The sequence below is a fragment of the Camelus bactrianus genome, chromosome 31, assembly GCF_048773025.1.
Source record: "Camelus bactrianus isolate YW-2024 breed Bactrian camel chromosome 31, ASM4877302v1, whole genome shotgun sequence".
Classification (NCBI taxonomy): Eukaryota; Metazoa; Chordata; class Mammalia; order Artiodactyla; family Camelidae; genus Camelus; species Camelus bactrianus.
This window is the reverse complement of record NC_133569.1, coordinates 13474817-13490950: the sequence shown is the minus strand read 5'-3', so window position 1 is coordinate 13490950 and position 16134 is coordinate 13474817. Positions and strand designations below refer to the sequence as shown.

At 47.8% G+C, this 16134-nt stretch overlaps 1 protein-coding gene and 1 non-coding gene across 3 annotated transcripts in view; both read right to left on the bottom strand.

The window, feature by feature from the left end:
* Positions 1-1144: 1144 nt before the first annotated feature.
* On the bottom strand, positions 1145-1217 carry TRNAA-UGC (transfer RNA alanine (anticodon UGC)). The gene has a single exon. It is a non-coding gene; the product is annotated as a tRNA-Ala (tRNA).
* A 2104-nt stretch (positions 1218-3321) lies between these two features.
* The window catches only part of GALNT7 (polypeptide N-acetylgalactosaminyltransferase 7), a 94614-nt gene continuing 81801 nt past the window's right edge, over positions 3322-16134 (bottom strand). For both annotated transcript variants that reach the window (XM_074355744.1, XM_074355745.1), the window contains exons 8-12: positions 14644-14766; positions 11621-11839; positions 9584-9682; positions 8742-8870; positions 3322-5779 (exon numbers count right to left, since the gene is read on the bottom strand). In XM_074355744.1, the coding sequence (XP_074211845.1) occupies positions 5642-5779; positions 8742-8870; positions 9584-9682; positions 11621-11839; positions 14644-14766 (708 nt within the window). In that variant the 3' untranslated portion in view covers positions 3322-5641. The remainder of the gene's footprint in view (positions 5780-8741; positions 8871-9583; positions 9683-11620; positions 11840-14643; positions 14767-16134) is intronic.

The window sequence follows — 16134 nt, the reverse complement described above, 5'->3', positions numbered from 1 at the left end:
TGTAGGTAACTGTAGGATTAGTAGTAATATTTGAGTTAGGGCTGTTGGTAACACTGTGTGCCCCTCAGCTAGGCACTGTTTTCATAAACGTCTAGAAACCCTTCTCATCCTGATTGGGAATTCATCTAACATCTCATCCTGCTGTAAAGGTAAGTACAGACATGGTGTCTGGGGCCTTAATGGAATGTCACTGAGCCCCTCAGCCTTTGTTCTTCAGGACTTAGCCCAGACTTCTCTCTCAGCCTCATCCTGCGAGTCACCGTGTCCAGAGAACTGGGGCTCTGGAGCACAGTTAGAGTGACATATCAAAAGGAAAGAAAAACAACTTGTAAGCAATACGTAGCGTCCAATTTCAGAACTGGAACTGACCTTTGCACCGGCTGGCGTGGTCTCCTTTCTTCAGGAAGACGCGGCGGTCAACGAGGACCGCAACCTCGGGCAGAAGGTAAGAGAAAGTAAGACTGTAATTCACTCACATTCATGTGTTATTCTTTGATTCTTTACATTTTTCCAATGAAGCTGACATGGCTTATACAAAGAACAAATGAAAGTGCAAACATAAAAAAGGGAAAAATCCAAGTTAGGAGAGAAATTAGGAGTGAGCCAGTGAGCTTACACATGGGAATCACGTCAGTCTGAACAGGGCTCTCTGTTTCCTACCAGTTTGGTAACAGCAGACCCGGTGTGTAACCTTTGAGTTTCCCCAGGTGGAAAATCAGATTTTTCTTTGTGAGCATTAAATGAAGCAATACACTTAAGACACATCCTGGTGGCAAGAAATAGTGAAAAATAAATATTAGCTAAAAATATGCGTACCAATAAGCGTTAATATAGTTGCTACACTGAGAGGACCAGATTCACTCCTGAGATCCTTGACAGTCTGGGTGGAGAGGAAAACTAGTTCCATGGAAAATACAACAGAAATTGTTCCCACAGGGCTCGGGGGATGTCGAGTCCTGGAATTGTTTATGTCCTTGACTCCAATACTAAATTTGGGAACTTGGACAAGTTATTTAACTTTTTTTAAAATTTAAGTAGAGTTGATAAACAATATTCTGTTAGTTTCATTTGTGCAGAATAGTGATTCTTTTTTTTTTTTTTTTTAATTTTGCGGGGGTGTAATTAGGTTTATTTATTTATTTAATAGAGGTACTGGGGATTGAACCCAGGATTTCATGCATGCAAAGCACACGCTCTACCATTGAGCTATACCCTCCTCCACAGTGATTCAGGGTGTTTTTTTTTAGCTTACTAGATTCCATTATAGATTATTATAAGATACTGGTATAATTCCCTGTGTTATACAGTAAATCCTTGTTGTTTACTTTATGTATAGTAGTTTGTCTCTGTTAATTCCATCCCCCTAATTTGCCCCTCTCCCCTGTCCTCTCCCCTCTAGTAACCGTAAGTTAACCTCTTATTGAATCGCATATTATTCACATCGATTTAATCACATATACATGCGTGACTTACTGTTCTAGTTGCTTTCGATTTTACATGAAATATTTGCGGAAAGAAGTCTTTTGGCAATTGCCTCTTCCACCCAGCGCGACCTTATTGACCTGTTCGAGCTCACTCACGTTCGCTGCCTCGTAACATTCCGCCGTGCGGTAACACCGCAGCGAATCCGCTCTCCTGCTGATGGGGACGTAGCTTGCTTCTGGGGGTTTTGCTACTGTAAATGGCAGTGCTATACAACCTCCTGTCCAGGTCCCTGGCTTTGCACGTGCACCCCGCTCCCGTGACCGCCCTGCAAACTCCAGCCGTCCCCGCAGCCCGACGCCTCCCGTGCCGCTGCAGCTCAGCCCTGTCACCAGCTTCGGAGCGGCGCTTCCCGCACCGCCCGTGGGGAGGTCCTCCGGGCGGACACACAAGGGGAACCCAGTTCCTGGAAACTGCTGCTGCACGTATTTTGTACAGTGTTATGGTTGTTAGGACAGCAGCATCAGTCCACTAACAATGATTATAATACGGCCAGAGGTGGACGTCTATTCATCTCTGTTTTCTATTGAAAGTTTTAGTTTGGTTTTCGGGCATTTAATCATTAAGACAGCTGGAATTTGTTTGCTCATATCGAAAGCCCAAGAAAAAGTTTATTTAAAGACAATTTGCGAGGAGGTTATAGCTCACATTGGTAGAGCACATGCTTAGCATGCACAAGGGCCTGGGTTCAATCCCCCAGTACCTCCCCTAAAAAAAAAAAGTAAGTAAATAAGGAAAAACACAATCACCCCCCCCATAAAGATAATTTAAGGAATATTTTAGACATTCTTCAAGATGCACTTAGTTCAATCCAAGGGCTAAATTATAAATTGGACTGCTGAAAACTACATTCTATGCATGCTATACGAACAGTGAGAGGTAGAGATAACAATTTATTCCCTTACAGATAACCATTTCACCCCTAGTATAAGAAGCATAACTTACAAGCTTAATTTCTTGGAAAGTGGAGGCAATGATACCTCACGTATGAAACACAGGCCCCCACACACAGAGCCTTTGTATCTGCCATGTAGCTGTACTAACCCCTCTGATTACAGACAGGTTTTACGACTTTGAAACCAGGTAACAATAGCTAACGTTTACATTATCCCGACTAGATGCCAGGAACTACTCAAAGCACTTTATGTATATTAACATACACAATCCTCACAAAAATCCCATGAAATAGAGGCACTATTATTTCCCCCATTTTACAAACGGGGAAACCGAGGCAGAGAGCTGCATAAATAACTTGCTAAGATCATGCAAGTAATTAGTAACAGAACAGGGGTTCGAATACAGGCAAGTCCACCACACTGCACAAGTCAGAGGAGCAGACTGCAACTCTCTTATGAAAATGAAGGCTCCCTCCAGCCCACCTCCGCTCCGATGTGGGCCCTCAGCCCGATCCACTTACAAAACTGAAACCCACCAACTGCAACTACGGGCATTTCAAAATCTTAAATGTGAGACTGGCAAAGCAATGACTGAATTTAGTTTAGAAAGTCCTTCCTTTAATCTCTAATTCCCGTGAAAGTGGTTCCCCTCAAATCACTCTGACTTCCGTCCATTTCTTTTTTGTAACAGGTTGATTCTAATGAATAAAATGCATTTTCATAGTGCCTAGTACTTTTAAAAGTGCTTTCACACGGGTTAAGGGTCACACGCCCACGCACATTCCAAACAATTCTGACACTCAAGCCCACATTCAACATACAACTATGGTTTATGATATTTTAGCTATTATGTTAGTGTATCTTATAAACCGTAAAATCAAGTAATTATTGCAAATGTGTGATGTTTAGATACAGAAATGATCACAAGTACTAAGGAAAAAAATCCATGGATTAAAATACAGTATTTTATTTGTTCTCACCTAAAAAACAAGCAACCCAGAATTAAGATATACATAAACTTCTCAAATTTATCCCTAATAAAATTTTGAATCTTTATACAATTTCTACAGAAACATACAGTGTATCAAAATCTGCATAAATCAAATTTATAAAATGTGTAGAAATGCATAGTGATATTATCAACTTACAAAGCAAGGAAATGGGAATTATTTCCTAAGCAGCCTGCAGTAGAAAATAGTCATTATGTCAGCAGCTTCTGATGTTTTTCGTGTTTGGTAAGGTTTCTGATTTCAATATATAGAATCATTTTTATAGACTATCTTAACCAATTGCACAAAATACCCATGTCAAATTCACACGCACAGTTCACGTGCCACCTTAGGCCGATGCATAGTTAACAGAGTTACAATCTCCCCAACAAGGAAAATGGAACCTATCTGCAAACACAAGTCATTAAAGTACCAATTCTCTTAGTTCCTTTTTTATAGTTGATTTATTTCGCAATTATATAGGCATGTAAATGTATTCCTTTTTAGACATCCCTAGAGAGGAATGAAAGTTAAAATGGTTGACCACAGATCAGTAGCAAAATACAAACTAACAATTCAAGATTATAAATAAAACTCTTGTTTAGGATGTTTGACTCTCCAAATTTAAGAGCTAAGCTTCGCAGAAACAAATTTGTAGCCTTTTCTTTTACACAAATGTAGAGTTTTTCTTTTTTTCTTTTCTTAAGTTTGAATTAAAAATATTTCCCTCTAGCAGTAGTTTGTGAATTCCTTTCATTGTAACGATATCATGATTACAGGATCAAAAATGCTTCATGTACTTGCTATTCCCTACCTCATCACTTTTCTATTTTTAAAATTTTTTTGCATTCACCATAGCATTTTAACCTTATAGGTAATAAAAGACTATTTAGAAATTAAAATCTAATCGACCACTCGCAGTATTTGGTTTTCCTAAAGTGGTACTGTCTAAATAAATGTGTAAATTCAAACAAGTCTTCTTTTCACTGGAAAAATACTAATAGAAATATGCTTCCTTAAAAAACAAATTAAGAAACACTAAGAACTAACAGATAATCTAACAGAAAGGAATTCCTATTTGTTAATGAACTATATTTTTAAATAGCCTTTTTTTTTTAATTTAAAAAATGTGCAGGGGATTTCATTTGGATGAAGATACCAATGAAACGTCCATTCACTCTCAGCTTCATAAATTGCACAGCTTAGATTGTAACACACAGTAGTCTTGTAAGGCTTCATCCAACAAGGGTTTGAAAATTCTCACCTCGGTCAGAACGAACCTTTTGATGTGTTTACAGTGGTGTTTTGTTGTTTTTGTTACCCCCAGGTCAAAGTTTCAAAACTGAGAATTATTTATATGTTCTGTAGTGACATGTACTGGGGGACAAGTAAATCCCAAGTGTCAGCGGACAATACTTCTCTGGTTGGCAGACACCCCTCTGCTGCCTTCGGAGCTGGTTCTGACAGAGGCACTGGGAATGCCAGCAAGGGAGGGAGTTAATGCCACATAGTCCTCAAACCCTACGGAGTCACCTTTGATGTTCCAGCTTGTCATTTCTTTTTTAAGCCATACAACACATTCAATTTCAGAGCAAACGGTAGCATGTAAATTCAGTTCTGAGTAGCAAAAGCGTTCCTCAGACAGGTGACAATGCCAGCATCACCATCCTACAAAATTGCATCAAAAGCTCTTGAAATACATACCAAGAAATGAAAGAGGCACTAAATGTGTTGAAATTCACCTTTCAAAAAAGCAGCATGACTGTGAACGAAGGCCACCTTGGCGAAGAACCTGTGGCAGTGCTTCAAAAAGACATAAAATTAAATAAAGACACGACTGGCTGATAATCACCACGTTAGATATGAAAGTCTGGTTACTCCAACCTTTTTTCAAGTGTGTTAAAAAAGAAAAAAAAAAAAAAATCAAACTGCCTTTCCGACCCCTGAGTGTAATCCCAAAGAAGACGGTGATGCTTTTAACTCTGCTCTGAATAAAGCAGAGCTAAACGCACAGATTACCAACGTCGTCTGAAAACAAAACAAAACAGAAGATGTAAACATCTACAAAGTTTAAGGTAAAAGCAGTTTTGTAAACAGGAACTGCAGATGATAATGTTATTGTAAAATCACAGTTTGTCAACGTCCTTGGGCCCCTGGGGAGCCCCTGGGTTTGGAGCTGTGCAGGTAATGACAGTTGCAGCAGGTCTCAGGCAGGTCTTGGTCCTGTAGAAACTGACGTGTCAGTAGGTAGGTTACTGGTTTCTCGTCTTCTTTCTAAACGCTGTGGATGTTATTTATTTCCCACTTTTGAGTCGTTTTGCTGGAGTCACAGTTGGAGATGAACACTTGGTGGAGGATCTCGGAGCGATCCAAGCACATTCCTGAAGGAACGTGAGTGAGTCTGTGCAGGTTCTGGAAAACACAGCGAAATGCAGTGTTACGTGTGCACTTTCGTATCGCTGACGTTCGACGAAGTCACTGCATGGCTTTCATAGGAAGACAATTTGAGCGAACTGGCAGGGCATGACCCAGCAACACCTGACTCTGGATTTCTCTCGCTCTTTTAAAATTTTTATTTATTTATTTTTTTCTGAAGTTATGGTTTCCTTTTTTTTTTTTTAAATTGAAGTATATAGTCAGTTTACAATGTTGTGTCAATTTCTGGTGTACAGCACAATACTTCAGTCATATAGGAACATACATATATTCATTTTCATATTCTTTTTAACCATAAGTTACTACAAAATATTGAATATAGTTCCCTGTGCTACACAGTATAAATTTGCTGTTTATTCTCTTTTTAAACAGAAGCATGGTCAGTTTACAATGTTGTGTCAATTTCTGGTGTCCAGCATAATAGTTCAGTCATACATACACACAGATACATTCCTTTTCCTATTTTTCATTATGATTCTGGATTTCCCTTGACTGTCAATCTTCCACATACTTTTATTGGTAAGTCATAATGTACTGTTGATGCCTCCAGTTCCATGGATTCAGACCTGAATTCACTGTCTTCCCCTCCAGACCCGCTCCTCTGGCTCCTCTCCTGCTTCCCAGCCCTCAGGATGGCTCCCACCCTCCCAGTTGCCAGCGAGGACAGCACGTGTGGTGCTCCTGCCTGCATCCTTCCCCATCCCCACTGCCCTGCCGGGGTCCAGCTCGTCCTCTGCCAGAGGCTGCTTCAGTATGGCTCAGGGCTTCTCAGAGTGTGGGCTTCAGATAAGCTAAGATTGTGTCTGTAAGGTCAAAACTATTTTCATGATAATACAAACCCTCTCCATCATATTGACATTTATGCTGATGGCAGGAAAGCCCTGGCTGGTGGAGGTTCTGGGGCGGTGGCATCGTCAAGCAGGCACCTTCCCCACGGCCACACACTCACAATTACAAAGGAAAGAAAAGCCAGTTTCACTGGAGAATGGCCTTGACGAAGCAGTAAAATGTGTTAGTTTCATTAAATCTTGACCCTCAAGTATACTTTTTAAAACATCCCGTGAGAAGGTACAGGAAGACTGCATAATGCACTTCCCTTCTCAGTGGCTGGACTCAGGGCTAAACGAGCTGCTCTTCTCCTGGGATGTCACTTTGACTTGGAAGGACAAGGCATGGACAGATTATGATTATTCAGACTCGGGACTCGGTAGACGTTTTCCAGAAAATGAAGTGAGCTGGTCACTTCAAGCTAAAAGCAACAATGTAAATCTGATGGTATTTGCTGCCATTGATCAGATTTGAGTTTTCAAACAAAAAAAATGAGAGTTTGGGAAAACTCGTATGCACCACCATGAACAGGACAGTGTCACAATATTTAAAGACCAGTGGTTATCTTTGTGACTTTTCGGCACTGCGTGATGAGATGGGCCACCCTGTGGATGACCTTTGTTACTCAGTGACCCAGTGTTCTCCAAAGGAGCAGTGGGTGTGTGATGTCACAAAAGGTCCTAAGTGTAAGACAGACCAGTGGGCTTAAGGTAACACAGGGCAAAACGTCCACTGATGGATTCCAGATTCTAAACTGCAAATGCCTTTCAAGAAACTGCCTCTTACACACTTGTGGTGCGGCATGAAGATCAGCCACACCTGTCCGAGAGGCTGTTAATTTACCCCTCAGTGTGTGCGTCAGGCGGGACTTGCCTCAGATGCACAACTGAACAACATCCCGCATCCCGCTCAGCGCAGGAGCACGGCAAGAATCCAGACATTAAAGCGACTGGCAAGACTATAAAATAGTGCCACTCTTCTCACTTTTGGGGGAAAACAGTTACTTTTCATTAAAAGTGTTACACGAACATGTAATGGGAATTAATTCATAAAGACTCGCAGCATTTCTCAGGCTGAATTCCCAGTTTAGGAAGTTTGTCATCTGTAACCCCAGGGACAAATCTGCAGGGAGCATGCCTGCGGTTTGTAAGGATGTAAAGACCGAGCAGCGAGCGAGCCGCTGACCCCGCTGGTCTCCTGCTCATCGGTCCGTCCCTCATAGTGTTTCCAGAATTATTTTCCTGAAAGTATCCCCTGTTTCCTATCACCGGGATCCTCAACTAATGCCAGTCGCTCCCCAAGCTCGCAGCATGGGGTCCCACGCGCTCTCACGTGGAGAGCAACTCGGGAAGCAGACCAGACACCGTTCGCAGGCGCCTCTGCTCCCCCGCGGCTTCTCACTCAGCCTCCGCAGAAAGCCTTTCCGACCTCCAGACCCGGCGCTATGACACTTCCTGCATGAAACTCCCTCCCAGCAGAAAAACTGCTCCCCTAGAGTCAAGCCAGTAACTACACGTGACCTTTAAAGCCAGCAGCAGGTGACATGTAAGCTGTTGTGCTGAGCAAATGGCCGTGATGGGACGGGTGAGGGCCTGGAGCCCAGCACGTTATTCGCTCGTCTCTACCCCCACCTGCTGGACAACAGGCGGCAGTAATTTAAAAATTAATAAAATGCAAAAATAAACGCAACCGCTTCTGTGTCCTATGTAGGTATACTTATGTGTGTCTATATATGTAATTTTAACAAATGACTCAGATTGAAAAGATCAGACTTTGACAACAGAACAGCAGTGACTTCTTCCATCTGCCCGAGTCACTGGTTACAGTCACATACATAGACAGAGATAGGTATATATAAACGTTGCGTTACTGAAATCAGCAGTGGGTCTGCATGGACCTCGTGCGGCCTCCTGCCATGACAATGTTGCGCCCGAGAATAAACCGAGTGCTTCATTATGGAGCAGTGAGTCCTCAGGAGACCAAACGACCAAATGAGAGGGAAATGGAAGTGAGTGTGAGTGCAGGCTCTACGGTTCATGCGTCTAAATTCCACGTGGAGGTGTTACTAAAGTGAAACAGTGTATATTTCAGGAGCCGAGATGCAGCGTACCTTGAAGTATTGCCACTCCTTAAATTCGTTCAGGTTGCAGTGGGTGATCATGATTTTTGATCCATCAGGCCCCTTCGTCAAACACTGGTCGTATTGCATGAGCTGATTAGCTTCGTTGATTCGGAAAAGCTATTAAAAAAAAAGGGAAAGAAAAAAGTAAGAGAGGCGCCTTCTCTGTTGATATACATTAAAAAGAAAAGAAAGAAAGAAACTTAACTCCTGTAATTAAGCTCAGTGACTATCTCATTTTTCTATAACATTTATGTTCAGAATTGTTAAGTCCAAAGACAGGAATTACCTTCACTTTGATGTTAAGACCCCTTCTAACTCAGAGCATTATGCTCTCTTTAGCCTTTTAGGCACAGAAGAGGGCAGTCACACGTGTATATTATATACCAACAATGTAAGAAAAGGGAAATGTGGAAATAGACCTGATAATATTTCACAATCTAAATTTGAGGCAGGAAAAACACCATAAAAGGTAATAGGAAAACACATTAGTAAAACACACATTACTGGTAATAGCGCTCCAGCTCACTGGGGGGGGGGAGGCGGAATCCTGAACAACATACATGTGCAAGTCAAACAGTTAGGGAGCAAGGTTCCTGCAGTTAACACACGCAGGCAAGGACGTATTCCACTCTCTCACACTAGGCGTAAATCCTGGATTCTGGTTGCTTGTGTGAAAACCAATACTGCTATTATCCCCTCGTTGGAGTAACTGTTTCAGCACTGCCAAGTTTTCACAGGATGTCTTCCTTTGCCACACAGACACAGGTACCAAACTGCAGCCCAGACTGAAGCCTCTGCTCAGGCCACCGCATCGGGGGTGCACTGTGTACCTGGTTCCCGCCCATCCTGTGGCAGGGCCCCAGCTCAACCAGGCCGCCGTTGGTCCTCCCCATGCTGTCAATGCAGTACGCAGTCTCAAAGCCTCGGATCTACAAAGATGAACACAGAACCATAAGGTAGGCAACAGTTTAGCCCTAGGATGCTCTCGCATCGGAGTCTGAGAGCTCCGAGTTAGGCTGCAGCCCCCTGCAGGGCTGGGTGTGGGCCGGCAGCCCGGGAGGGGCTCAGAGCACAGCCACCCCTGAGATCGTTCACGGTCCTAAAGTCAACACTGGAATGGGCCCATCCCAACCTAGGGGTCTTGGCCTACAGATTTCGATCAAATAGCACAGAAGGAAAAAGAAAGAGACCATTATACCACTTCAGATACATGACACTTCGTGTGAGTGAGGCACAGAGCAAAGGGACCGACCACAGGGGTCACAGACACTGTGGAGACCAGCTCTGAGCTCGGGAGGTGACGCTCCCCACCTCCCCCACAGCTGCCTGCAGGACAGGGGCAGGGGGTGCCGAGGGCGGCTGGGGGATCAGGCACTGGGACCCTTCCCCGACCGTGGGTATCGCAGGTGAGCAGCAGGCACAGGTTTCCATCTATGCAATGCACATTCTGTACAAAAATATAACCCTTTTCCTTTTTGGAAATAAGACAGACATATCTGTATTATAAATTACTATCGTATTTGGATAAAATGTTTAATTCATTCCCTCAGTCAGCAAATACTGACAACCGGAGCTTAAGATAGCAAGAGAAGCACGTCCTGGCCGGAGGCCTCCTGTCTGTCGGGAGGTGGGAGGGGCATCGGGATGGAGGGGGAGCTCTGAGGCTGCCCCCGCAGGAGAGGAGCAGGCTGGGGTGTACTGTGGGAAGTGCGGCGAGCTGGGAGAAGTGGCGTGTGAGGTGCAGGGCCGGAGCGGGGAGGAGTGAACTGAAGGTGTGTCCAGGGTGAGACCGTACAGGGAGGACGGAAAATACCTGCTCACGCACGCTTCCGCTCATTCATCAGCCGTCAGGTGAGGGCTGTGTCGGGCGTGGGGAGGCCTGAGACCCCAGTGAACAGTAAGGGTGCAGACCTCGCCCAGGGAGCTTGGGCTCTAGGGAGGGAAAGACAGGATGCGAGCAGAACCGTAACAGACGTGTTAGAAAGTGGGGAGTGAGAATCGTGGAGAACAGAAAAGAGGAGCAAGTTGAGGGGGGGGTGTCTGGGGGCCGCAGAGTAGATCCCGCTGAGTGACATCTGCCTGGAGAAGGCTTTCCGGGCGGAGGAGCAGACAGGCCTGGGTGAATGTGCGGGAGGAAGGGGGCCCAGGGAAGAGGCCGGCGGGGCTGCGGGAAGCAGCACAGGTGAGGCCAGGGAGGAGGGGCCCCCAGAGAGGCCCGTGCCCCCCTCGGAGTGAAAGCGGCCTCATGGAAGGGCTCTGAGCGAGCAGAGATGTGGCCTGACCGGGACAGGCTGGAGGCAGGCGCGGTCCATCTTAGAGCAGAGAGGATGGGTCAGATTCTGGAACTGGATGTGACGTGTGGGAACAGAAGATTCAAGGACAACTCCAGAGTTTCCGGCCTGAGCAACCAGCACAGGTGGGGGACAGGGGAGGAGGAGGGGGAGCCCAGCGTCACCCAGGCCGGGTCTGCACCGTCATGTGGAGATGTCAGCGGGCAGCTGGACGTACTTGTCTGGGCTCTGGGACAGAGGTTTGGGCTGAAGATGGAAATTTGAGAGCCATGAGCATGTGGAGGGTTTTGAAGGCATCTCCTGGCAAGCTCACCAAGAGAATTCATCCCTTTCCCACAGAAGGCGCTATACTAACCAGGTATTCCTACTGAAATGTGGTCTGGACTCCCGGGGGCGACATGATTTGATCTGAGAGAAGAGGACTCTGAGAGGAGGCGGGGAGGTCGGTGTAGGGTAACTGTCTGGTGCAAAGGCCTGGAGGTGAACAGACAGTTTTCCACCAGATTTTTCCCCAAGCATCCCCCTCCGGCGTCCCCCTGTCTCTGCTGCGAGGTCTGAGCGCCGGCCGGCACTCACCTCTCCCCATTCGACGTTCCTGGGCGGCAGCGGGTAGTGCGACGTGACATCATAGGCGATTTCTTCCATGAACCATTTGAAGCTTTTGCAGTTGTGATCTTCTCGAAACTTCTTCAGCTCTGATATATCCCCGTACGCCAAGGCCTTCGACTCGGGACGGCTGGCGTAGAAGTAGTCCTTGTACTCATCCCACCAGACCTCCACGACCCTGACGTAATTCTGCGACAAAGATTAATGTCCTTGTAAACAGTAAAAATACCTGTACCGTCACGAACAGCCCCTCTCAGACACAGGAACTGTGACCAGCCCCAACACACTCACTTCAGTCGGACCCGATATTTCATTAAACCACAGATGCGGGCGAGCTACTGGCTGACAGGTCACTGTCACGCGTGTCAACAGAAGAGTGCTGGACACAGAATCCAGTGTGCCACGCGGAAGACCGCGCCCTGCGAGCCGACACGCCCGTCCTGCTCACATAGAGGGTCCTGGCTGGCGCGGGGCCTCCTCTGGTCCCCGGCTGCCGGCGCGCTTGCGGGAAGCCCCACGTCAGACGCCGCCAGGAGGACACAGCTCTGCTTAATGAGACACGTTTCTGCGGGCGGGCACGCTGGCCTTGTCACGGCTGTGAGAGGCCACTTCACTGCGGCCCAGGGCTACCTAGGCGTCTCCCCCCACCTGGTGCACTTTGAAAAGCCACTGAAGAACCACCAATCGGCTGACGCGGGTACGGGACAAAGATCTAACTTCTGATGCTCGAGTGAACGAGTGTGTGCAGGTGTGAGGGCCCGCGGTGGGCCCGGGACAGCCCCGCCCAGGGCAGGCTCCCTCCGGGGCCCGGGGCACGGCCGTCGTGGCCTGGTGGCTGCTGCGGTGAGAAGCGGCCCCAGATCACACGCAGGCAAGTGGCCACGGCCGGGTTCCGCCACAGCTTCCATTTACCAAAAAAGGCCATGGTCGCTGACCAGTTTACACCAGGAGGAGGAACACCCAGTGTTCAGAGTCGGTTTTTCCTAGGCTACAGCTATCAAAGGGTGAGCGCACCACCACAGGCATGTGGCTGCGAGAGCCCGTGGGCTCAAAAACGTTTTCAGCAGCGGTGTCCTAAGGGAGCACACAGTATTCTTGCTAAATGTCCTGAATTCTCACACATCCATCCGAGGTTACACTCAGTCCATGTCTTCTAGGTACCAATGAACACGAGTTAAGTGCACACGCATGAGGCTGCAGCAACAAAAAGATGGAGCACTTAATTATCTGGGATGGAGGGGGCGCCGGAGGGGCGGGGTAGCTCAGTCCTGAAGGCGTGGTCAGTGAGGGGCACTCGGGACAGAGAGCTACGCAGATACACAGCAAGTCACGGTGCACCTGGAGACCGGAGAGAAGTTCATGACCACAACAGGAACGCAGGGCGCGTGGAGAAAGCCTGCCTCGGTTTCCTCCCTTGAGGATAATTGAGAAGTTAGTCTATGTAAAGCATTTAAATGTGCACACACTAAGCCCTCACGCAGTGTCAGCTGTCAGTAATGCTGCTCTTTTTTAAGGACTTTGCATTTGGTCCCCTAGCTGACAGCCGTCCCAGGGGCCTAAGAAGATGGCAGACATCAGATTCTGTTTTTAGGAATAACCCAGGTGTGTGGAGGTGGGCAGAGGGGGTCGGACCTGAGGGCAGAGAGCAGGGGTTGGGGGGGCAGTGAGCACCCAAGGGAGAGCCCATGCTGGGCGTGGAGAGGACTGGACCCAAGAGGCGTGTATGAGTCTCACTCGTGGGCACAGGGGACACGGGAAAAGGATCCGCTTCTGAAGAAAAGTTTAACACCAGCTCCAATGACCCTGAGTCTGAAACATCTGAGGGTCACCTGCGCAGAGGGGTCTGGGAGACAGCTGGCCGCAGAGGCCCGCAGCTCAGAGGACCACGGATGGATGAACAGCCCCGGAGGCTGGAGCGGACGCTCGTCAATGGAGGACAGAGGGGCCCCCCGTGCGGCCCCCCCGGGCTGATGAGGGCTGAGCTCACTGTGCTGTTTACTGGGGCCTGACGGCGCCCACGGTTACCTTCAGAGGGGATAAGTGTTTCCCTCGCACCTCTCTTTCCCTGCTCCTCGCAGCACAGGCCTTCCCAAACCAGCCTGCCTCTGCATCCTTCCTCCTGATTGTGGGTCTGATCCCAAGGGCAAGCTCCCTTCCTGCGGTGCAGGTGGGCCTGGGGTTAACCTGGCGCCACCTCTGCCTCAGCGTGGATGCTTTAATCCCGTCCCACTGTAGCGGGGGCTCCATTTGGCCATATCTACAGTAATCTGGCTGGTTAGAGGGCAGTGCTGGTCCTCAAAGCCTAGTCTCTGTTTCTGTTATTTATTCCCCTTTGGGGAATTGCCCCCAGTTGCATCTGCAGCCAAAAATAGACTTCCTTCTGCTTTTGACTTGGTTGAGGGCTCCAGGAAAATGCAGGGCACCACAGCGAGCTGCTTGCAAGAGTCTACGAAAGTTGCCCAACCCAAAAGCCTTCTAAATTGCTCCATCAGGGAGAGAGGCCTTTGTCCTGCCGTCAGCGGGGCCTCTGGGTGAAGCTTTCCTGCTTTGTCCCTGGTTTGAGGGACAAAAGATACTCATCCTTTTCAAGCACAGTTCAAAAAATCTGATTTTGTTTACAACACAAACTCCTATTATAATCCTTTACTTGTAAAAATCAAATAAAACAGTATTTTACTCGTGTGAATAAGAGAAGCTGGCGTGTCCCTTTCAACTACTTTCCCAAACAGTGTTAGGTTTTTAAAATTTATTTGAGATGTCTTCACGGAGAACATTCAATACAGGAATTCTAATCACAATGGGACACAAGGAATAATCTTAAAAAACAGTAAGATGTTTCATGAATAAGTCCAGCCTCAGCTCAAGGTGAGAACCAGCCTGGTTGCTGAGAAGCTGCACCCCAGTCGGCGAGCAGTCATTCACGTGACCACCTCTGCCCGCGGCACCTCCGTGTCAGGTCCCCTGCCTCCTCCCCCTCTGACCAGGAGACTCACCTTCAGAGTAGGAGACGACCCTACGTAGATGGGCGGAGGGTTCCCCTGCCAGCCCTCGAGGCGGTAGATGTGTCCGACGCGGGAACAGGGCACGAACAGTAATTTGCCCCCACACTGCCAGATCTACAGGGAAGAAGACATGGCAGCTGTCTCAAATGCCAAGTCTGCCTTGTAAACGTCAAAGTCTAAATTAGATACAGTGTCTACGGGGAATTCATGAACTTAACAGGTTCTAAGATAATTCCCTTGTTTTTCAAACTCACATAAGAACCAAGAGGCCTCGAGGGAATGCAGTAAGGCACGCGGGCACCCGGGCTCCTCCGAGCACCTGCAGCCCCCGCGACACTCCCCAGCCTGACCTCCAGGCACGCGGGCTCCTCATTCCTGACGCTGTTCGTCGCTCCCGCTGCCTACACGTCTCCCACCCGGGCGACTGTCGTAATAACCTCCGAACTGGCTTCTTGCCCTCTGCTTTCCCTCTACTCAGCGCCCCTCGTATTTACAGCAGGAGACTGTGTGAGCTGGAGGGCGGCTCTGGGCGGGTCCTCCCCTTCCTTAGGATCTCGGACGGTTCCCACTGCCTGTCGAAGTCAGTAAACCTGCAGCTCAGCATTAAGGGGTCTCTTCGCTGTGGTCCTAACGTCCTGCCCGCTTCGTCTTCTTGGGTGTCTGTCTCACTCATGCTGTCGGCCCCTCCCCATCTCATTAACTGTCTTCACGCCCCCATCTCTGTCCCCACCTTCGTGCCCTGCCCCACTCTACCTGCTTAGACGTGCCCCCTCCCCCTCGGCTCTGCTTGTTGGCCCCATGCCCGTCTTCCTGTTCTCCCCCAACTCTGCCTCCAGCGGGATGCTGCTTCTTAATCACACCAGTCAGCGTCCTGCTACCTTCTGACCCTACTCCGGATTTAAGCATAATTCTAATCTCTTACTGACTGTAAGCTCCTCGACAGCCAGGACCGAGTGACTCCTCCTCTGCCCCTCACTGTGCCGAGCACTGGACACTTAAGACAAGAGGTAACAAGTATCCGTTCAACTCTTTCTTTATTTTGGGAAGTGGGCGGGAGGGGGCAGGAAGGCCGCTCCAGGGCCAGTCTGAGGATGCCCAGTCACTGCTGGGATCTGCTCTGTCCTGAATCACCCTGTCCTGCAGTGGTGAAGGGTAGCTTTATCAGTGGGTGGTCAAATGGGACCCCTACACATGCAGGTCCTCCTAAGGCGCCTATAACAAAAGTAAAGAAAGCCTTTGGGGGCGGCGGGGGGGCGTGGGTAGGAGTCTTATTTCTGAAGCTTGCTGGCCTCAATCTTTTAGCTGAGCCATGTACATATGTAGTAAGTCTGGAGCTTGCATTTTGCCTTATGTTTCCCCAAAGGGCAAATATTTGTGTTGGTCATTCCCTGTACTTTAGAGAAATGCATCAAGCAGTTTTTTTTTTCCCCTCAAAGAAACCAGCCTCATCTGAAAGTCACAAGAGTCAGTAACTGCTCAGGA